General features: G+C 39.1%; 1 protein-coding gene across 1 annotated transcript in view; it reads left to right on the top strand.

Annotated features, from left to right (window-relative positions):
* The window catches only part of LMBR1 (limb development membrane protein 1), a 69,793-nt gene that overhangs the window by 4,173 nt on the left and 42,325 nt on the right, over positions 1–23,295 (top strand). The window contains exons 2-5 of the mRNA XM_058023341.1: positions 12,017–12,089; positions 14,330–14,369; positions 16,180–16,319; positions 21,531–21,634. Of these exons, the coding sequence (XP_057879324.1) occupies positions 12,017–12,089; positions 14,330–14,369; positions 16,180–16,319; positions 21,531–21,634 (357 nt within the window). The remainder of the gene's footprint in view (positions 1–12,016; positions 12,090–14,329; positions 14,370–16,179; positions 16,320–21,530; positions 21,635–23,295) is intronic.

The following is a 23,295-nucleotide window of genomic DNA, read 5'->3' as shown; positions in this document are numbered from 1 at the left end:
AAACACAGGGTTTAGGATTTCTGTACAGGGGGGTCTAAAGAAGTAAGATGGAGGAATGGGGGCATGTCCTGTCCTTCTTCTTCTTCTTCTTCTTGGCCTCCAGCTTCTGTGATGATGGTGGCACTTTGGGATTGGTTATTACTAAAAGTGCACTGGTTAATATGGGTAAAAGGTATTGGGGAAAAATGATAAATATTGTATATGTAACTTTGAGTATAAAGATAGGTGACCGCCCCGGGGGCTCTCAGTGTGCTCATGGCTGGCTGCTGTGCAGACTCTGTCGGGCCAGGAGAAAATCTTTTAGATAAACAATTAATAAACACCGAGACCGAGAAAAGACCTGAAGCCTCTTCTCGTCCTTTGAAGCGCGGGCTGCCCAAGGCCACCCCGGGCCTTTCCAGGTCACCCAAACAGCCGAGAAACCGACAGGAGTCAGTGACATCCTTGATTTCAACAAAGCCAGAGCCACCTCAGTTCTGGCTAAAGGGAGCATCTTTCTGCAGAGCAGCTTTAGCTGATGGCAAAGTACAGAAAAGGGTTTGTGTTCTGCACTTGGTCAGTATTTGTGTGAAGGAGTTGAAAATGCCAGACAATATTCTGTTAGTTTAACCTTCCTGGTCCTTCAGATTCATTTATAATTGCTGAGATCTTGCACATCCATGGAACATATTTGAACTTCTAGGGAGCTGTTTTTCCCTTGGGTCCTGTTATTATGCCTGTTTATAAAGTGTTCCATGTTCAGCTGGTATTGTTGTGAACTGTTTATTCAAATGGAAATGGAACAAGTGCAGTGCTTGAGCCTCTCTGTGGTCCCCTGGGTTTACTTTTTACAATATTAACTTCCTTTTTTTTCCAGTTTGAGTCTTCTACTCTGCAGTATTAGCTTGTACTTTTAAAAATACAGCTAAATTTTTTGTTCTTTTTCAGCTTAACAAATGTGGGCTTTTGAGTATTTAAAAATATACACATACACCTGGTGATGAGGGTTGTTTGGCAAAATAAACACAATCTGCTGGCATTTGTAATGTGGGGAAAACTGTGGAAGAACACAACAGAGCTACCAGGTTCTATTATTAGCACCATGTAATTATTAGTTAGGAATAAACATAGTATATTTGGAAATAAATTCATTATATTAAATATGTAATTAAAATAAATCAGTCCTGGTAGAATAAATTCAAATACAAAAGTGCTGTTATAACTTCTGAGTGTTCCATGTGAGTTCAGGCAGATACTAAAACTGGTGTAATATGGAGTTTTATGTTAAATGTGATATGCTTCCATTTGAAGGACTAAATGTTTTCAGGGGTGCAGGCTTCAGATGCTAAATATTCTGAGAAACTTCGTTTGTTTATTTCTTCAGTTAATTCAGTGTGGCTACTGCTGGCATCTGTCCTCTGTAAGGCTGTAAAACGAGGGAGCTGTTTTGAGCACTTCTGTTGGTAGTGGGCTCTTGTCTGTGACCAGTTGTGCATCCTTAACAATCTGAGATTTTCACAGTCCCTTTTTTCTGCCAGCAGTGATGTTCTTACAAATCACCCATGCTTCTAATCAGAATAAACTCATTAAATACTGAAATGGTTTTGTTTGAATGCTTATGCAAGTTTCTCTTTTATTAAAAAAATGATGCCTTTCAATTTTTTTTTACCTTACACTGAAAACTTGAGGACTACTTTATGTCTTAAATGGCTTCTTGTATTTCAGAAAATAATTTTGCCTAGATTTCTCAGTATTGCTTCTTTTTTGTTCCCCTTAAATATTTTGGGAAATATTTGTGACCGAATAAAGAAGTATTTGTAGCAGTGATGTGAGACATAAAGCTGAAAGATTGGTGCATATTTAACATAATTATATATATAAAATGTTGGCATAAATCTGTAATCCTAAAAGTTTAACTTTACTTGTAAACAAGGGTGCTGTAGTGAACTTTAAGAAGTGATGAATCATCTTCTGGCTGTTGGTCCTGGGGATCAGCACTGTGGATCCATCTGGAATCAATAGACATCTCAAAATACTTGGCATGGACAAGTGCAGAGAGATACTTATTCCCAAAACAGAAACAGCTTTTGGAGAGTTCCACTATTTCTGTTTACATAAAATAGGCATGAAAGGCTGAAGTGTAAAAATTGGCAAATAGTTCCAGTTCAACATGATTCCTTTTGAGTTACTGGTGTGTTCCTTTGGAGGAGCAGTTGACCAGAAGGGCAACAAACTCCATGGAGGGTACAGGCATATGTTTCAGAAAATTTTGTATTAAGGTGTAATTAGACTTGAGAAAATCTAATGAAAAGAGGAAGAATTGACAGCAAACAAAACCAGATTTTTATAATGTGATCTAAACCAAGCACATCCATCCTGGGTTTTGTTTGAGTGGCTGGGCATGGAGCAGAGGGACTGGGTGAGATGGGAGGGCTGGAATAACAGCTCAGTCTTTGCTGAGAGGAGGTTGCTGAGTGTTGCTGAGTTTATTAGCACAAGAGCCTCTGGAAATACCTGGAAACACAAAACACCTGGATATAGGTGTTTTCAGAGAGGTTAAACAGACTTGAGGGATGAGTGAGCAGGTGACCAGAGTAGCAGAGGAGGTAAAGTCAGAGTGGAGAGAGAATCTGAAGCACATTGCCAGTGACATTATGGTAAATTCAGGGCTCAGTTATTTAGACATACATGGAATATTGGGTTGAGGAACACTAAAGAAAAGATTTCATTCAGTATAAGTTTACTGGTTGTATTTGAAGATTATGCACGTGTTTTTTTCTTTCTTCTAAACTGAAGTGCTTTCTCCTTTCCTGTCTTTTAGCCTTTCCTATTTAATTGGGTATTTATTCTCATTTAGGAGGGCAGTGATAACTTTTATTGAGAAAATCTTAACTTCTGCATCGCTCTCTACTCCCACTCTCCCCTTTCCCTTGAAAACCACTGATTCTTTCATGTGTGCTGTCAAATGACTTGGGGCCCTGTCTTCTAAAGAACAATCTTGCTCAAGAATTTAAACAACTTCTAGCACAGGAAGAGGAGAGACTTTGAAAGTCACGACTGGAGTTTGTTTTTATGCCTGCAGTGACAAACAGCCTTGGTTGTTGTGTCACTGGAGGGTGACAGCCAGGTAGAGGTGACCTGGGAGGAGCTGCTGCTCTAACCCCTGATTAGGTGTGACAGGTGAGATTGCTTCATGCTTTCAGCAGCTCTGACCTGTGCTCTTTGGGACCCAACTGACCCTCAGAAAGATGGTTCAAAACTCCTGTTGCTGGTTTATCAGGTGGGTGTTGAATATTCCTGTATGTGTTGCTCCCCATACAGACATTTCTAGTTTTTTGATTAGCTGGATATAAAAGTTGTTTCTACCATCAGCATGATTTCAAGAGAGAGCCCTGGGTTTTGTACTGTTCTAATATTTGAGCACTTGAATTATTTTTGAAAGCTTTGATTGACTGGAAAATACAGAACTGTGTTTCAGTTTCTCCATTTCCAAAGCCCGTGTGCCCTGCAGCAGGCAGTGTGTGCTGTACTCATGGCACTGAAGTTTGCACATGGCTGGGTTAATGTACAGAGGATTGAAGCTGTGTATTGTGTGTCATTTTTCCCCTTTTACCTTCTTGTGTGGCTTCCACCATAGGCTTCACAATTGTCATCAAAACATGGTGCTTCAGTTCTACTCTTGATTTTAAGTGCCTGTTTAGGCCTTGATTATCCAATTTTTCCATTATCTAACTGTAATTTCTGTTTTTAATGTGTTTATGGGAAAAATTGGTGCTGATGAGTTTTAGTTGAATTTGACAATAGGAACATGTCTCAAATATTTGCTGAGTTTCAGACTGTGGTAACTTGTGGAGAGTCTGCATAATTGGTGAGAATTAGGAAAACATACAGCTATTGCAATTAAAATATGTTTGTGTTTTGGGAGTGAGGGTGCTGCTTAAAGATGTTCCAGGATATATGTGTGAGAAGACAAGGAAGAGTATTTTTATGTGTTAGGGTAAGAAAGTTTATTAGCTCTGTCTTCTAAGATCTTCTGCATCTTGCCCTGAAAATTAATATTATCAAAGAGGCTGTCTTAAATAAATTGTTTACCAAGTCTATATTAATGAAGCTTTTGAGGTTATTTTTACAGAAATGAATTTTTAATGTATGACTCTGGAGTTTTAATATAACTAATTATTACAGCCTGACTTTCCAGTGTTGAATAATGCCTCATTCAGGGACAGAAAGTTAGAATGATCTAGGTTGGTGCTATTGTGTTAATTCTAGAGAGTGTTTTTAAATCTTGCACCTGTGCTGAAAAACATTTTTGAGTGAAGGGCTGTAGAAGCTGGTTATTATCTTCAGCAGAATTTCTGCTACACAGAAATATATTTAGAATATATTTATAATTTATATTTATATTTTAATATATTTATAAAATATAATATATATTTTGAGTATTTCTTACTTTTCGTTGGATCCTGGGTGTTTATTTTGGATGAGCAAGTCTAGGCACATGCCTCTGAACCATTTATAATTTCTTCATGACTTAGGAGTCAAAAAAAGTGGGTCAGCCTCTTGCAAATGTTTTAAGCCAGGGAGGAGTCCTGAGAAGAGGCCATACATGGAGGGGAATCATAGGTATGGAGAGCAGTGTTAATGAGCAAAATTCATCTCTGGTCATAGACGGTCACAGAATATATTTGATATTTTCTCCTAAGATTAAGTTTAGTGTGTCATGCCAAGTGTATGAGGCTGGCTGGTTTAGAGTGAACTTAATCTAACCACAGCAGAGTTCATGTCTCATGTGAGAAAAATGACATTTCCAGAGCAGATGATACAATGAATGCCAAGGCCAAACTGAGACCATAGACAAAGATTTCAGTTTTCTTTAGTGTGCTTTGTTGATTTGTCACTTACTGTTGACACATCCAAAACAGGTGGAATGCCTTGTTTGCTTTTTTAGGTGTCAGTTCAGTTATTAGAAATAGACCTATTTCTATTAGAAATAGAATTAAGTATCAATTGAGTTATTAGAAATAGACCAAGCAGAGCTGCTTGTCTCCACCTGTATTTTCTTGCTGTTTATTCCTGCCATCTTTTCTATGAGTAAATAAAAGCAGTTGCCAAGTAGGACAGTAGGAGGAAGCTTTTTAGTTGCCTTGTGGTATTGTAATGCACATTAAAATACTTCAGCAGCATTAAGAGATGGATGTATAATGGTGTGTTTGTTGTTCTCTATTACAGAAATTAAAACCCAGAAGGACAACACGAATATTTTCTGTAGATTGTAATCACAGGCAAAATACTGACTGTTTCATTTTCAACACTTAAACATGTAAATGGACATATTCTACATGATGGTATTACCCAGAGTGATCTCTGCCTTCTCTTTTCTCTGTGCTGTTTTCTCTGTTTACAGATAAGGACACATTCTGTAAAGTAGCAGCTAGAAGTGGAGATGTTGTGTCTGTAGCCTTGTTTTGTGTATCATTTGCATAGAAATGCTTGTGGATGTAATAGCAGTGACTTTATTTTAATACTGACACAGCCACTTCATTTTAAAGTTATTTCCTTTCTTCCCTTACATTTTGGAGCTACTTTTTGAAAAAGGAGTTTCTTGATCTTTCATTTCATACATGGCATAGTATAAAGTTGTTTGCTCCTTGTCCTCCAGATTTTCCCTACTCTACATGCTAGCATGCAGTCAAGTTGGAGGAAGCAATCACTTATTTTCTTTGATGCTTTTCAAGTGGAAATGAACCTGTGTTGGATCTGTGTTTCGTGCTTGGGAGTGTTGTTAGGTTAAAGAACATTGCTAAGTGTGGGACATCTCTCTGTGAAGGAGTTCTGTGGTGGTTCCTTGCTGCTAAGGTTGTTCTGCAAGATGTCTGGCTCTCTCACAGTGGGAGGACATCCCTGACACAGCCCTACAGGGGCCTGTGCTTGCACTTAATAACACATTCATAAATGTCCTGGAGGAGGGTATAAATTACGAAGTGACTAAGTTTGTAATGATGCTGGTTTAGTCAGGAAAGTAGAAAATAAGGCTGAGTGCACTCCAGGCTCCTGCTCAGGGGAGGGTCAGCTATGGTATCAGACTGCTTGGGGCTTGAAAACCTCCAGGAGTGGAGATTTGTAGCCTTGCTGGCAACTGATTCCACTGCGTGGCTCTGCTCATGGAGGGCATTTCTTCTTAACTCAGTCTCATCGCCATGGTCAAGAGCTCAGCTCTTTTTAGTGATCTCCTCATAAGTGGTGGCAAGCTGCTGTCAGGTCCTCCTGAAGCCTTGTTGTCCTCAGGCTGAACATGCTGAGGACACCAGGCCAGTGTTCCAGCCTCCACTGGATCATTGGTGACCATCCTTTCTGTAATTGCCAACTCCTGTGCTGGTGGCTCAAAACGAGATACAGCAGAAACAGGTGACAGGGTGAATGCTGCTTGGAGAGAGAGAGAATTACTTCCCATGATTATTTGCTTTGCTTCAGGTAATCCAGCCAGGGGTGCTCTTTAAGGTGTGTGCTGCCAGGGCACACTGACTGAGAGGTGATGAACAATTACTGGACAAGGCACCTCAATGCTTTTTTTCTAGTGTAAAATACAGCTCCCTCACAACAGTTCCATTATTCTCACAATAATTCCATGCTATATAATGGATATTGTATATCCATTATATATAATGGAATCCTGTACATAGAAATGCAGCTTTTAATGCAGCACACTCACAAATTGCAGTTGTAAAAGATGGTTGAATCTTGTTTGTAAGAGGGAGAAAAAGAGAACCTTACACATTTTTGAGCATAGTCTTTCTTAGCATGAAAGTGTAGCTCTTAGACTTGCAACAGAAGATGCTGCTTTCCCAATCTGAGGCATGAATTCCAGTGCCAGAGTTTTAAAGATCATCCACACAGACAAATGAGTGTCAGCTGATCTTCAGTAATTGCCACTGGGATAAGTACAACGTGATTTGACCTGGTTCAGGCTGTTACTGCTCGTGTAACCTTCAGTGCTGGCCCCTTAGAGGCACAGGGTATGCAGGTAATTCTCACAGGAGCTGGGAGATGTGTGGCACAGATCCAAGAGTGTGGTGTGGATCATACTTGGATGCCTCTGGATGAGAGATCCAAGGGTGTGACACTGTGGAAGAGTCTTGTGTCTCTGAGAATGTAGTGCAGTCTCACAGGCAGCCTCTCCTGGTGTGTCATCTCAGCAGGAGCAGAAGGCACTTCCTTTCCTGAATAAAGATTAAGGGCTTCAGGGGAAGACAGGTTGCTTTTTGCTTGTCCTACCAGAAGTTGTGCTTAGTCTGTGGGAAGAGATATAAATGAATTATTTGCTTGATGTTTGAAGATTTCTTAACGTGCCATCTGTTAAAAAGGAGCCCTGGGGTGTGGCACAGAGTCTGTGTGTCTTGTTTTCAATTACTGAGTGCTGTGGAGGGGACGTGCACACAAAGACATCACAAACTATTAAGAATTGCTTTGGATGACTGTTTGGCTATAACCATGGACAAGTCTTGGGCTCCTTGTAATTTCTTTTATATTTTGATCCACCTGGTTAAACATGGCCAGTGTATTTCCCCTGTAAGGTCAGAATGCACTCTACTTGTGTTTAAAGTAGCTTCCCTGTCTGATTATGGCAACAGGTCCACAACTGTTTTGTCCCTCAAATTTGGAATGAACTTAAGGAAATAAACTTCTTTAAGATAGAAAGGTATTATTTCTTGTGGGGAATATCAGCAATCCTTATTCTTCACAGTTGGGTACATTCTCTGCACAGTGTCTTGACTGTCTGCCCAAGTAAAACCTGGAGAAGCTTCATTTGAGCTCTGGTAAAAAACTTGCAAAGAACTTGGGGATCTGAGGAATACAGCTCATCCTAGATTTATTGTATTTGCAGCCTCCTTTTGTGAGCTGTTATGATGGCATTAATCACTGCTTTTTGGTTGGAAACAACTTGCAATATAATTTGGATTTAACATTGTATTCCAGTATTGCCTCCAATACTGACACACACAGTAGTTTCTGAAGGAAAGATGGAATTAACAGAATGAAGGCTCTTTTAAATTTTTATTTTTACTGAAGATATCAGTGTAGTTTTGTGTATTATGTTCTTTTGTGACTAGTGCCCTATTTCAGTATGATTAACTGTGCTTTTTATTAAGAGATTAGAAATGGAATTGATAGATTATTGTATGCATTGTGACATTAAGATGTGGTTTTAAAAAAAAAAAGAAAATATATGGTGATGAACTTGAACCCTAAAACCAAATTTCTGCTGAAACTTGAGAGTTACTCTGCTGTAAGCAGTTGGGGAGGACAATGCTGGTGGATCCAGTGGCAGGAGGTTAATGCTGAGTTACCAGGGTGGCTCTCAGGCTGATGCCTTAAGCAGCTGGAACAGAGGCTAGACAGAGTTAAGGGGAGTAAAGAGAATATTTACTGTAGAGCCTTCAAAGGCCACACCCTGGCAGTACCAGAGCCACAGCTGTGCCTCTGCCTGCATGGCTCCAAGTTGGAAGCAGAAGAGGGCTTGGTGACAGGATCTCACATTTTTATAAGTTTTGGTCCATTAGCATATTGGACAAATTGTCCAGTTACAACCCCAGCCCATGCAGTCCCATCCTTCTTGTTTTTCTCTCCTCAGTCCACATTGTTTATACTCCTGGGCCTGAGATCCAGATTGGCTGTCCTTGGGTCCCCAGCTGGAGAAGGAATTGTTGTGTCTGCCTGCTCTGTGAAGAGAGCTCACCATCCCCTAATGTGAAACCCAGACCTGAATCTTGCCATCCCCTAGTGTGAAACCCAGACCCACACCTTACTGTCCCCTAATATGAAACCCAGACCCACACCTTACTGTCCTCTAATGTGAAACCCAGACCCACACCTTACTGTCCCCCAATGAAACCCAGACCCACACCTTACTGTCCCCCAATGAAACCCAGACCCACACCTTACTGTCCCCTAATATGAAACCCAGACCCACACCTTACTGTCCCCTAGTGTGAAACCCAGACCCACACCTTACTGTCCCCTAATGAAACCCAGACCCACTCCTTACTGTCCCCTAATGAAACCCAGACCCACACCTTACTGTCCCCTAATGAAACCCAGACCCACACCTTACTGTCCCCTAATGAAACCCAGACCCACACTTTACTGTCCCCTAATATGAAACCCAGACCCACACAGCAAACCCGCACAAAATCAGAAAAAAGAAAGAACAAAAAGCTAAAACCTGAGGTATCAGTGTGAGTGTGGAGAAGCATTTTCAGTGCAGCAAGGACGACTCAGTGCTGTTGCCTGCAGCTGTAAAATCTTACCTGGAGTGCTGCATACAAGCCCAGCCACTCATAATTGAGAAACATGAACTGAAACTACAGCAAATACGAACAAGGCTGGATGGTTTCTTTTCCTAATACAAAAATATCCTGAAACAAACAGCAGGATGAGGAATAGGAGCCCAGGGTTGCAGTGATGACAGGACAGTGGAGCTTATTCTTCAGCTATCATAGGCAACACATTCCTTTTCCCCAGCTTAACTGAGTTCTACTCTAAAAATAGTTGGGATGCTGACTTGAGCTGCTTCCTTTAGAAAGCTGTTCAGAATGCATGGTTAGAAACAGTTCAGGATCAGAGGTTTCACTGAGTGTAAATTGAGACTGCAGTAATGTTTCTGAGTTTGCTGTTTAACTTGTTTTGGTCAGTATGAAGGACTTTTCATCTGAGCTCTTTTTTAAGATCATAAAGCTTTAACTTAATAGAATTTATTTTCTTGTCAACAGTTTTAAAATTTTGTGAATTTTCAATAGTAAACTGAATCAGACATTTACAAAGTTGTTCTCAAATCTGACAGAAGTAAAGGGAGAATTACACCAGGCTGTAGAGTTACCCCTTATTGCTGGGTACAGAGTAGCTGTTATCTAAGACCAGAAATGCAGCATTTGACAGTTTGTGTTGCTGGACAGCTTTTGTCTGCTCTGCCCTCAAAATACCTCAGTTATCTCAGTGGTGCCTTGTAAGTACAGACCCACATTTTGGAACCTTGCTATCACAGGTAGAATAAAGGTCAGCTGCTCTATTTGAAGATGTAAACAAGACTGCAGTAATTTTTATTCTTGTTTGAAATAAAATTAAACAAAAAATGAGCTTAACTTTTAAACTATTTTTCTTTTACACATGTTACACCGTGTTATTTGCATCTGACAGATTTTTAAAGATTTCCCTTACCCTGTTTATGTGATACCTGATTTTCAAAAGTGGGTGCCTAAAATTAGATGTCTCTAGCTGTAGCCTTGGTCTAGTTTTCAGAGGAACTGAAGCTTGGAGAAGGATTCTCTTTCAGCACTGGCAATGCATTTTCCAATACTGACAGGACGAGCTGTGTCAGAGGACTCAAAAACCAAGGCTGTTCTCAGTTTGTTTTGTTTCAAAAATATACCAACTTCTTTTTTATTAAATCTTAATAACATTCTTTAGAATGACTTTATATAAAGAACTGAATTCTTTATCAAAACCATTTCTTCTTTGAGGCATCCTTAAAAAAGTTGGAGCGGTAAGCTCTATTCATATTAAAGATTGGAATTCAGAGATCTAGTTATGAAATCTCATTTTCAGTGCCTGTATTTTGGGTGTTGCTGCTGTGTTTCCTGCACAGAGAATGAGCTGGGTTGCCACTTCCAGACTTACAGCACTGTTGTCCCAGGGAGGGACCTGGAAGTCACCCAAATGCCATACTCAGATACTTGGCTATACTTGGTTTTTAAAATCTGAAATGTCTGACTACACCAGAAACCCTTTCAGTTTATATTTCAGTATTTCTTACAAAGTCTGTCTTTCATGAATAATACATCATTTTCCACTGTGATTTGCTGGTTTGGATGCAGTATTGTTACTTAGATGCAGATTTATCTATATCTAGGGCTATGGTCACTACCTTCACTTTCACTTTTCCCTTTCTCTTAGGGTAGCCTTTCTGCTCTTGATTTTTTTAAGACAGTGATTCTTAAAGGCAAAAAATCTACAAATGATAGCTTAAAGGAGTAGGTCAGCTCTTGTCCAGTGGAGTACATTCCCAAAACAGAATGGCATGCTTGCTTCTTGTTGCATTTCTGACTGACTCATGTGTTTAATAGGCATAGGCATCCAGGATTAAGGCAGCAGTGTTGAGCCACTGATGCTTCATTCAGGAGCAAATAAAATCTGTGGGGTTTGTTTTTGTTTTTGTGGTTTTTTTTTTTTTTTAACCTGTAAAGACCTGGAGGGCTAAAACTTTCCTGCTGTTCAATTCCCTTCCTATAGTTATTATTACAGTTATTATTTCCAGCATTTTTTAAGGCATTTTGGTCTTATCTTATTGTACTGTTAATGTAGTGCCAAATCTTATAAAGAACTTGGTCCAAGGCATTGTGGGCTGAAGATGTATCTGACCTAAATAAACCACCAACCTTTGAGAAGGGAAGTTGTGCCCTTGGCTCCTGACTGTGAAGGAATCCTCATGTTTGATGAGCTCATGCTTGGACATCCACTGTAGGCACGAGTTTCCTCTGTGTGTTGTCACCTGGAATTTGTTTGATTCAAGACAGGATGCAGATAGTAAACATGTTTGTTTCTTTCCACATGTGCTGACAGCATAGCCCAAAATAGATCCTCAAGAGCCCATTATGTAAAATACAACTACCCTTAGGGTACTTTTGAAGGGGATACAAAGCCTGATAACTTTTACAAATCAAGTGGATTCAAAATTCAAAAATCAGTCCATCCCACTCCACTCACCTTCCCTCAAACAAAAAAAAAATCACACTGTGAATAAGTCTTTTCTCTTAATTTTAGAGTAAAACTTGCTGACCATATAATTGATGCAATACCTGTTGCTCTAATCAAGCTGTTTTAGTGGGTTTAACTTTCTGTTAATAAGATATAACAGTCTTGAAATTTACATAAAATATGCTGATATTGATCTGAATTCCATTTTGAATTGTTTAAATTAGATTTACTGCTTATTGCAATCCAGGCATTTGTTCATGACCTAATAAATGCAATTTTATTTTCCCAGATCTGTTTTCTCCTGTTTGCTGTTCTCTACATAGTTTCTTACTTTATAATCACAAGATACAAAAGGAAAGCAGGTAAGCATAGAATTTTTAATATGACAGGAAAAAAAAATTGTTTTTCACAGAAATAGAAATTCTTTTCCTGTCCATCTCCCCAAGGAGAGTGGAAAACCAGAACTGTTTGTTAGGTGCTGGTCTATGGCAGCCTGATTGACCTGGTTGTGTATGGCAGCCTGTGTGTTAATTGTTTTGAGATGGAAGAAAGGGGTTCATGTCAAAGTAGGTACTTCTGTCTCCCTTACCTTGAGATCCTGTTGTTCTCCTTTCACATCAGCTTTTCCAGATAAGTATCTTCAGCTGTGTTTTAGCAGCAAAATCAGGTTCTGAGCTTTTGCTGGGAAAAGTTGCCAGTGCTACAGAAAGGAAGTAGCATTCTTTCTTCAAAAAGTCCTGCTCTCATCAGGTACAGTTATTATTTCAGCTGTCTTAACCTGTTTGACTACAGAAGTAGTCAAATACTTTTCTGAAGTTCAGAAAATACCTTTAGCTAATACTCTGTTTTTTTTCCCTTTGGGAGCACTGTCTAGTTTCCATTCTAAAGCTAGTCTATAGGAAGCCCTGTAATTTTCTTTGATATTTTTTCTAAAGACAAATAGCAGAAAAATCAGTGTGAAATCACAGAATCTTTGAATTTTGACAGCTTATCTGGGACCTTGCTGCTTGATAATAGTCAGGCCTTAGAAACATTTTTGTGTATGGTGATCTTGGTGCTTTGAACTTTGTTGGAAACTGTTTATTGAGTGACCTGTGTTATGACAGAGCTACTGTCATGGATGGATTCATGTTTTAAAAAGTAAACTTTTAATGGAATTTAATTCCTTGGAAAACAGGTACATCTCTCAAAACACAGGAAGACAGGTACTATCTTCTGATCCTGATATGTATTTTGGACATTACAAAGCTGCTGCCATTTGGAGATGGAAAGAACAGGAAGGGGAAACTGGTTTGGCAAACACTGTTGGATGCAAAGACACTTTTATAACCTTTTGTTGGCAGTTATCTCCTCAGCTGTAAGAGGAACTGCTCTGCAGCTGCCCTGACTTTATGAAAGCTCTGTGAGCAGGTACTTAGGCACACTTTGTAGCCTGCTGTGATCTTCCTGATGAGAAATGTTTGAAGAGTTAACTCAGCTGCAGCTCTTCAGGACAAATTGTTTGCTGCTTTTCCAAGAAGCTTTTTAGCCAAAATGATTCATAAGAGACCTTTACTTAGTCTTTCAAAACACCATGAGATATCCATCAAAAAACCAACACCTCCAGCTTCTTTCACAGAAGAATTTCAAAATAGCATGAGGTTATTTGCTATGTGTTCATTTCAACTGTGTGCATAACTCTTTAAGAACTTAACTTTGTATTAAAATTTAAGAATAAAGTCAAAGTGTTCTATCTCCTAAGGAAAATAGGAAGAACTTTAGAATGCTGAGTGTAAAATTATTTCAAATTCAGAAATTTTTATTTCAAAATGCCTGCATTATTTGAAATTTAGAAATGCTGACATTTGCTTACTGATGTGCTTAGAGAAGGATGTAAGGAATAAATGATGTGTTAGTGATTCATCTGAGTTAAATATTGATATTGTTTGAAAAAGATGGTTTTAGAGAAGTATTAAGTGAGGAGTAAGTGAATAAAAATGGTCTAAAATGTGAAGTATCAGAAGGAAGTCTTGGTATCTTGAATTCAAAACAAATAACAAGAATATGACCACCTCTCCTTCCTCCCCACCCCCAAATCCCAGGAGCTGGGAAGAGGGGTAAGTAAAGGGAAGCAACTGAGTAGTCATCACTGTTGTTCTGGGTATGCTTTCTTGTTTTTAAAAGACACTTATACTGCACATGATTTCTAGCAGTATGCGAACTCATACGGACTCTTGGACTTCCCTGCAGCTTGCCTGCTCTCTGTGGTTCCAGAGGTGCCCAAAGGGACAGTTTCTAGCAGAGGCTGTGGCTGGAGCAGTCTGAAAGCATGTTTGTCATAGAGCCCTCTGGAAGAGGTCTCAAAGTCAAAGAAGTTCTAAACTGCATATTTAAGTAAAGTGAAATAACTTTGTTACATTGATTGAAAAGAGTCTGACTAGTGAAAAGACAGGGTGAGAGTATTCATTTTAGGAAGGAACCTTCTTAAAATACTGATGCTCATGAATTGTATCAGTACATCTGAATTTGAATTGTAAATTAAAATTGTTCCTATCTAAATACATTTTAACCTTAAAAAAGACAAATGAGTATTGAATATAACCTGATATCATTTAATTTTCAGATGAGCAAGAGGATGAAGATGCCATCGTGAACAGAATATCGTATGTACAGCTCTTCTTGGCACAACTGCTTTTCCTGAATGTGTTATGATAGGAATCTTCTGTGTCTCCAAATAAATAAGAATCTCTTTGAAATATCTTAAATAGATTGCTAGAGGTTCAGGGAAAAAGATTTGGCATGGTGGCACCTTGAGTTACGAAAAGTGTTGTGAAAGTTTGGTCTAGGCCTTTTTTCACCTGTAGTTCTGCTGGCAGGTATGAAGTTGGCCAGAACATTGCATGAGGACCTGGTGCAAGAGATGGAATTGAGTGCCAGGCCTGCATTTAGGTCTCCAAACGTGGGTGTTTGGATGGGAGGTGCTGTAAGTGGCCACAGATGGAAGGGAGGCAGTGGATGGTGTGAAGCAAGTTAGCTCTCTCTGGAGAAGGTATCTTTGATCAGTGTAAAAAAGCTGCAGAAAGGTTACAAGTGGCAGACCAGCACTTCCCAGCCCTACTGGTCTGCCAGCAGCTCTCTCCTTATCCTCTTGCTGTGTGAAGTTAGATATGAATATCTCCTATTTGAGAATGCCTCAGGCTGTGCAGAGCTGCCCTGGCTGTTGCTGCCCTCTCAGTTGGCTGAGCTGTGTGAATTGGCTCCTTCTCTGTTCCAGTGTTCTTGGCTTCCCTGGTGCTGCTGGCATCCCCTTGGAAGGATGGGCTTGGAGAGCTTGGAGAAAAGTGTTGTTGTAAATAGAAAATGTTCTTTTTTCTTTCAGTCTAAGCTTCTTGAAATGTGCATGTTGTTTTCCTAAAAGCAATAACTATCAAACATATGTAAATAGATTTTTCTTCATGTGGCACAATTGTCAGGACTTGAGGTATGGAGGGATGGGAAAACAAAGGCAAAGGGCTGGAGCACTTTGCTGAAGTTTGTTAGGTTTCCCAGTTCTGGCTTACAATACTTAAACATCCTTGAATAAAAGAAAAAATCTCAGAAGCCAACAAAAACAATAACATAAGAATATTATTAAAGTTAAAATTACTTACTCATACTTTCTAGGTACTGTATGAATGAAAAATGGATTTGTAGACTATTAAGGAAAAGTAAGCTTACTGATGCTATTGTTGTAGGAATTTTCTATTTATTTTGTTATGCAGTTTTGCATGGAGAATTATTTATAGTTTTATTATGTCATTAGATTATTTCTGTAAGAAAGTTTTGTTGATCTTATTTATTTTGAGGACACAGTTCTTTTTAATGCCACAAGATGGCATTTGGTGTAAGCTGTATTTGGGACCTAAAAAGAATAAGCTTAAATATTTGCAACATTTCTGACAATTTCTGTATATTGACTTTACATCTGTGAGATGAGAAATTGAATAACTCCTTTGTGAAAAAAATACAACTTTTTTTAGTTTGGCGTTCAAATATTTATGTGTAATAGTACTCACTCTTTAGTTGTTACAGCGTTGCTCTGCTTTTAAAAATTGTGCTAAGAATGTAGAAACTGAATATTTTTTTGTGTATGTGTCTATGTGGGAAATTAAAACTGACAGAGGAGACTTGTGAAAAGATATTTAACGAACTCCAGTAGTTTAACCTTTGTATTACAATGGAATTGAGTGTATGCATGTGCTAAGAGAGTAATTAGGGTAGTTGGTAAAAACAAGTTATTTATATTGCATTCTGTAAACTATTTTAAATTTTCTTTTTGAAAGTCAAATGTTTTGGAAATCCCAGTTTCTCCTGCCCATTTACAATATAAGAATGTATTGCCTTTAGACACTGATTACCAGGTAGTTTAATTACTTTTTTCCTGCTGTTCAGAGCTTGTTGGTGGTAACAGTGGTACATTTCTTTAAATTTCAGGCTGTTCTTGAGCACCTTCACTCTAGCAGTTTCAGCTGGTGCAGTCCTGCTTCTACCTTTCTCAATAATCAGCAATGAGATCCTGCTTTCTTTTCCACAAAACTACTATATTCAGTGGTTAAATGGCTCACTAATTCATGGTTAGTACTCAGCATAATTCAATTAAAATGTCTTCATTATATGTGCACAGATATGTTCTTATTTTAAAACTGATAACTCATTTTCATTTAATATGCTAATTGTTAATGTGCTGTTGGCTAGTTGGTTTTGCTGCTGTGTGATATATCACAAAAGTCTGTATTAACTGTTCTGTTCTTTTTTAAAGAATTATGCAGGCTTGATGGAATTAAACTAAATTCACTGCTTTGAATATTAATGTAAATAAGAGCTACTAGAAGCTAACTTTAAACATGCTGTTCACACTTCTTTATGTTAATGCAAGATTATGCCTTTCTCTTTATGGTGATATCTATACATTTACTCTCAAAATAAAAACATGTTTTAAGAAACTTGCTAGCTGTGGGCAGCTCAGAGGAGATAACTTCAGCTGTTGGTGATTTATGTGCAAACAAGGAAAATTGTGTAATATACGTATTGTGATAAAGATGTGCAAAAAAATAACTGGGGAAAACAGGACATTCTTTTCTAGGTATTTCTGCAGAAAGTATGTTCACTGTATGAAAATATTTAAACTGGTACAAATAATTCACAGTTAACTTGTGGAGTTCTCTTTAGTTGTGTAAAGAGACAGCAATTTGGCTTTGGAGAATTTTTCTCTGAAAAGTGCATGCTTTTTGCAAAATGTCTAATAATTTTCACACATAACAAATTAATGAATTTCCAGATCCCTGACTTGCAAGGATCTTTTCTTTTTTAGTTTGGATTTTTGTTTTGTTTGGTTTTTTTGTGAAATGAGAGGTGAGAAGTGATTGTAGGACATAATGGAATAATTCTTCACAGCAGGGATGGTTGAACAGTGAAAAAAGCACTGGAAGATCCTGTAAGTTTTCCAAAAGTCAGGTGGCCAAAGCCCTGAGCAGCCTGATGGCAGCTGCAGTTTGGCTTTTTAAGGGCAGGTCAGGCTAGGTGACTTCCCAGGCTTTTTCTAGTTGAGTTATTTTATGATGTGTTTTGTGACATGGCATGGAGAATTGCTAATTTGGTATGTCTCCTACATGGGAGGAAAAACTAAATAGATTTTTTTGCATGGATTTAGCTGCTCAGACATTTATATTCTTTATTCCTAAACATGAGAAAAAAAACTATTGGAAGATAATCCTTCTGTATCTGAATCATCTCTGGGAAAAGGGCAATAAAATGCATCAGAGACTGAAAATTATATAATAACCATTTCAGAAATTGCTACTGTCACTTGTTGCTACAGAAAATTTGGGTTAGTGAGGTATCTGGAATAGGAAAGCCCATGAATTTGCCAGTGACCATCTTTTAGTGTGCTGATGTTTGAAAATAACGCTTCATGGACACACGTGTAATTTCTATTTGGTAAAATAGAAGTTCTACCAACTAGAAATTCTGCCACTTGTTAGCGGTGGCTAACAGGGAGGGAAGTCGAGGATTTTGTTAGCGGTGGCTGACAGGGAGGGAAGTTGAGGATTTTGTTAGCAGTGGCTGACAGGGAGGGAAGTTGAGGATTTTGTTAGCAGTGGCTGACTGGGAGGGAAGTTGAGGATTTTGTTAGCGGTGGCTAACAGGGAGGGAAGTTGAGGGTTTTGTTAGCGGTGGCTAACAGGGAGAGAAGTTGAGGATTTTGTTAGCGGTGGCTGACAGGGAGGGAAGGTGAGGATTTTGTTAGCGGTGGCTAACAGGGAGGGAAGTTGAGGATTTCGGCGTTTCCAGGTGTGCGTTGCGATGGCGCTCAATGGGCTTTGCGCGGGCTCGGCTCGGGGCCGTTTGCCGGGCTCGGGCCCCCCCTCGTGGCCGTCGCCGGGATCGCCGCGCTCGGGGCTCCGGTGGGAAACGTGCGCGGCTCTGAGGGACCCGGCAGCGGCCCCTGAGCACAGAAACGCGCACAGCCCCCTCAGACTCTGCTGCACAGCCTTCACCTGTGGTTTGTGTACCGCCGTGAAAACCTTCTCAAATCGGAGCACTTGTGTTCCTTTAAAACATTTTATTTTTCTAGATTCACGATTTACGCCTATCGTCTGATGTACTTGGAGCTGACACTGAGAGTTTAATCCTGTGGATTGTTACATTCCATCTGGCAAATAAACCAGCAGAAAATACATGCCTGAAACTTTTGAAGCTAGGCAGAAAGGCCAAACCTGGATCCAGTATAAACACACTCAGCTAATTAATACATGCTGAACTAATCCAGGACTGGTTCTGACAGCGGTGTTCCCTTGTGCTGCTTTTGGGTACAGCCACCAGGTGGGGGTAAAACGTAATGAAACTGCCATGAATAAGAAAAATGGAAAGTTGCTTAGGGTCTAATCTGTTTGCCAAAGATGGAGAAACTGTTAATTTTTATGTTTTATGAACTTCTTTGTGGGGAACAGTTTTAGGTCACTACAAATGCAAAGGAAAAAAAATTCTAATTGACTGCTTAAAGCTTTTGTATATGTTGATGTCAAGTGTCTTATGCAATTTTATGATGCAGTCTGTATAGTAGAAAATAATTATTTTTCTGTGTTTAATTTGATTTCTGAGCTATCAAATTCAATAAGAAATAGAGAAGATCCTTGCTTTGAGGAAGGTGCACATGTCTGTCAGCAGCAGAACACCACTGCTCTTCTTTCCTAACTTTATGTGCATATTGTGGCTCTGTAGTTTAATATTCTGTAAAATGTATTTCCTATATACTACTAATGTGTAAATTTCTGGATTTTAACTTTTTAAAAATTACCCTGGATGTGCACCAGTCTCCCCTCCTGTCAAATGCTTAATGTTCTCTGCAGTTCTTAATCACTGTTTTCTGTTGTAAGATACTCATGTAATAGAGCGGCTGAAATTAGGACAAGCAGGTATTCAGCTTTGCATTAGGTAACAGAATGCACTCTATCTTCAGTGAGAGAAAACTGCTGAAATAAGACTCCTACCCACATCAAGTTGTATTTCTGCTCTTCCTCTGGTGTCTTTTTTAGGGGGGAAAGAAAAAAAAAGTGCAGACTGCTGGAGTTAATGTCCCCTTGTAAGGGCTGTTAATGACATTCCTGCTGATGTTGCCATGCCTGAATGTTTCTCGAATGGTAACAGGAGCTTCCTGGCAAAGCAAATTGAAAAGGAAAAATCCCCCTCTTTGTTAACTGGAGTTTAGCCACCTTTAGGCACTCTGTTTTCTTTAGCAAATGAGTGTTATATTTCACGCATCTTTTGGAATTTTCTTGTTTTGTTTTCTGTAGCCTGTTTGGCTGAGTTTGGTTGCTGGTGTCCCGCTGCTGTCAATTGGTGAAGTTCACTTGGCCCCCTGTTCCCCTCCACCTTTTATTTCTTCTTCAAATTTAAATGCTGTAATTTAAGTAAAAAGGAAGTATATGGTAGAAGCATTTTTTTTGAGAGGGTATAGGCAAAAATCACTGCTAAGTTTTTTACACTTGGATCTAATGAAGACATTTCTCTTGATAATGAATACCCTGGACATCCAGTAAATGCCTTTTCCCTTCCCTATTCTTTACAAAATGGCTAGTTTCAAAGAGGAGAAGGAACAAGCCTGTACATGGGAAGAAGTAAACAAACAAGGCTGTTAGTTAAAATTTTTTTATCATGAGGGAATATTCTTTTTTGAGTGATGTTCAGGTTATACAATGCAGCCCTGCAGAATTATGGAAGTGTGTGTGGTTTGGGGAAGGAAACCTGTTTTTCTCTACAGACTTTTTTTTTATAATTTAGGATGCAGAACACGTGACAGTAGTTAGACCTGTTAGCTACCAAATTACAGATAAACTTCTGCTTTTATAAAGAATAAACTCTGCATCCTGCTCAACTTCTGATAGGATGATTGAGGATAGATTCATGTTTAGGCACCAGAAACTGGCTGTTCAGAAAGTGTTCAGCTTAGAAAATCTTAATGGAGCAGATACCCTAACAGAGATTAGTTATCACTTCAGCTTGTTTTCTAAACCCTTTCTCTTCCTGCAGATGTCCCATGTGTCTTACAGGTGTCCTTGCTGTAGTCAGTTGTTGATTTTTCACACAGATCACAGAATGGTTGAGGCTGGAAAGACCTCTGGAAATAACCTGCTCCAGGCAGGGTCAGTCAGAAAAGCTGCTCAAGGCACTCCACTTTTAGCTTTGAGTATGTTGAAGGATGGAGATTACAAAACCTGTGGGCAGTCTGTTACATTGCTTAAGTACAGTGGCAGTGGAAAATATTTGGGATTTTTAGTTTGTTTGGTTTTTTCTTTTCTGAGTAAGTAGATTTGCCAGTTTTTCAATTCATGCTCATTGCCTCTCCTCAGTTCAGTGGATACCACTGTGAAGATCTGACTCTGCTTTCCTTTCTTCCTCCCTCATCAGATATTGATGTACATGGATAAAATCTCCCTAACTCCTCTCTTCTCTGGTCCCTGTCCATTTGTCCCACTTGTTGAGGTTCATCAGAGCTGCAGGACACTGCTGTTCCCCATTTTGTCTCTGGAGCAGGTTTGCTGGGGATGTGCCATCACCTAGGTCCCTGATGAAGGTGTTTAACCCACCAGCAGCTCCCTAGGGTGTCCATTCCACTCTGACACAGCCCTGGGAGCCCAGAAGCTCAGCCACTGTTCACTCCACCTCAGAGTCCACTTACCTTGCCCATACCTCATTCATTAAGCTATGAGGGGGTTCATGGGAGGTGATGTTGAAAGCCTTATCAAATTGAGATAAAAAGATCAGCTGCTCTTCTTTTGCCTACTGAGTCAGTCATACCATTGTGGAAAGCTGCTGTTACCATGATGTCTTCTTCTGATTTGGAGGTGATGATGGCATTTGTGTATTGCTCATGCTGAAATCCATGGTTTGCTTGGAAAAATGTGGGAGAAAGGGAGTATACAGAGGTGGATTTTCTGAGGTTCACTGAGAGCAGTAAAGTGCTTTTGACCTGAGAACTTTTGCAGAAATTTGGAGAACTTTTAGTGGTTCTCTAAAGATCTTCCAGTGAGTCTGTTGAAGTGGTACACCTGAGCTTGCAGCTTATCTCCCAAGGCTTCAGACATTGTTATTGAAAGGTAAGTTGTGTCCAGGTTTTGTTGGAAGATCATTATGCAGAGAAATGGATATTTTTCAGCAGTGACCTGTAAATATCTATATTCATAACCCCTGGCACTTGTACATGTATTACATTATTATATGTAAGGGAGGAAAATGTGATATATTTAACTGTGAAACTTATAATGTAAACTTCTTGTCTGTTGCAGGTTTGTGGAATCTTGCCTCTCTTTTTTCAAATCTATGTTTATTTGTGTTGATGCCCTTTGCGTTTTTTTTCCTGGAATCAGAAGGATTTGCTGGCTTAAAAAAGGTAGGAAAACACTATTAAATACAGAGTAATTGCAGCGTACACTTAATTTTCAGCACTTGTTTCTGATAAAACTGAAATTACAGATTGGGGAGAATTGGGGGCTGGCATGTGTGTGCTTATGTGAAGGTTAAATACAACTGCACATTTTGGCACAGGCCAGGTATGCAGGGGAAGAAGGACTCCTTAAAAGCCATGTGTGCTGAAATAAAGAAAACTACTTTTTTTCTTTTTTAAATTAAATGATTCAATCAAGGTTTTATTTTTTGGAAGATGATTCTGTTGATGTTAAGAGGAAAGAAAGTTCAAGAAATGCACTAGAAATAAAATAATAAGGAAAAGGACAGGTTTATTGTTAATGGGGAGGGTGGTTAAAAAACAGATGACCCTGAGAATGCAAGCTTGATTTGTGAACTTTAAAGGTTACAGACATCCCAAGAAAGGTTCAAATATGGTCAATATTAAAAGTGATATGTTAAAAAATGTCTTAAAATATTTAACTCAGTTGAATATATTCAGGTTGAGAGTGCTGAGTATTTCATTGAAGCAGGGAACTTTGCAAGGCCATTTTTCAACAATAAGATGATAATGATTGTAATAATATGTGACCTAAAGAAATACAGTGAAAAATTACTATAATGGGAGACACATCAAAATTAATTTCAAAACATAAATATCCAATTGATTAAACTGGAATGACTGTCTGGGGACCAGTTGTAGCACTTTTCCATTAATCGTTATCATCCACATGATTACACTTTTGTTTTTAATGATACTACACTTGAGGGAATTCTGCTCCCTTTGGATGACAATTGTCAGAAAGCAAAGGGACTTGGAAAGTGATCTTGAAATCTGCAGAATAAAATGAATTAAAGATGGATGCAAAAGGCTATGAGTCACTGAAGCATGGCATGGAATGTAAAGGCACAAGGGGGTAATTGTGTTTGGAAGGAAAACGTTATTCCTGGTTGCAGTGAGAGGAACTGGCATGAAGGCAGTGAAGTTACCATTTTGGTTCTTCTTTGGTGGGATTAGGGAAAACTCAACTGAAATGCTGCTTTCAAGTTGGGATTTTTGGGCTCACTTGAGAAAAAACAGAGGACAGCAAAACAAACAAAAAACAACTTAGGAACTACTGTGTGAAGGAATATTTTAATTCAGAGAGAATAATGTGGATAAACAGAGACTTTATTCCACAGCAGAAGGTACTGGTGGGTTACAGCCACCAGTAGAAAAGTGTTAGAAAACACCTGTAGGGCTGGCCCGGGTGGTGTGTAAATGTTGTCTGCTGTCACCTGGGCTGAGCTGATGCTGCTGCAGCATTGCTGTGCATTGCCCAAACTGCAGAAGTAGCCAGATCACTTCACTTGTGAGTTTGGGTGACCAAACTAATGCATTCAGCTTCCAAGGAGTTGGGTGATGGGGTCCTGTGTTTAACTCATCCATCTTGGCTGGAAAACACTTTCTGTTCTTCATTCACTTCAGGTATCTACAGCTGAGGGGTTTTAGCCACTCTTGTCTTTCCAGTTTTCTTATGGAGGCCACTCCATTTTCCTTTTGACACTTAAGTATCTAGTCACAGCTAATATTTATCTTTTCTTAAAAATATATTAACTGATTTCAGTGGGGTCTGTGTTTCCTGCCATCCAACAAAACCAAGAATT

This window comes from Melospiza georgiana, chromosome 1, assembly GCF_028018845.1.
Source record: "Melospiza georgiana isolate bMelGeo1 chromosome 1, bMelGeo1.pri, whole genome shotgun sequence".
NCBI classification, from domain to species: domain Eukaryota; kingdom Metazoa; phylum Chordata; class Aves; order Passeriformes; family Passerellidae; genus Melospiza; species Melospiza georgiana.
Note: the sequence above shows the minus strand (reverse complement) of the source record. Positions and strands in the feature narration are given on the sequence as shown.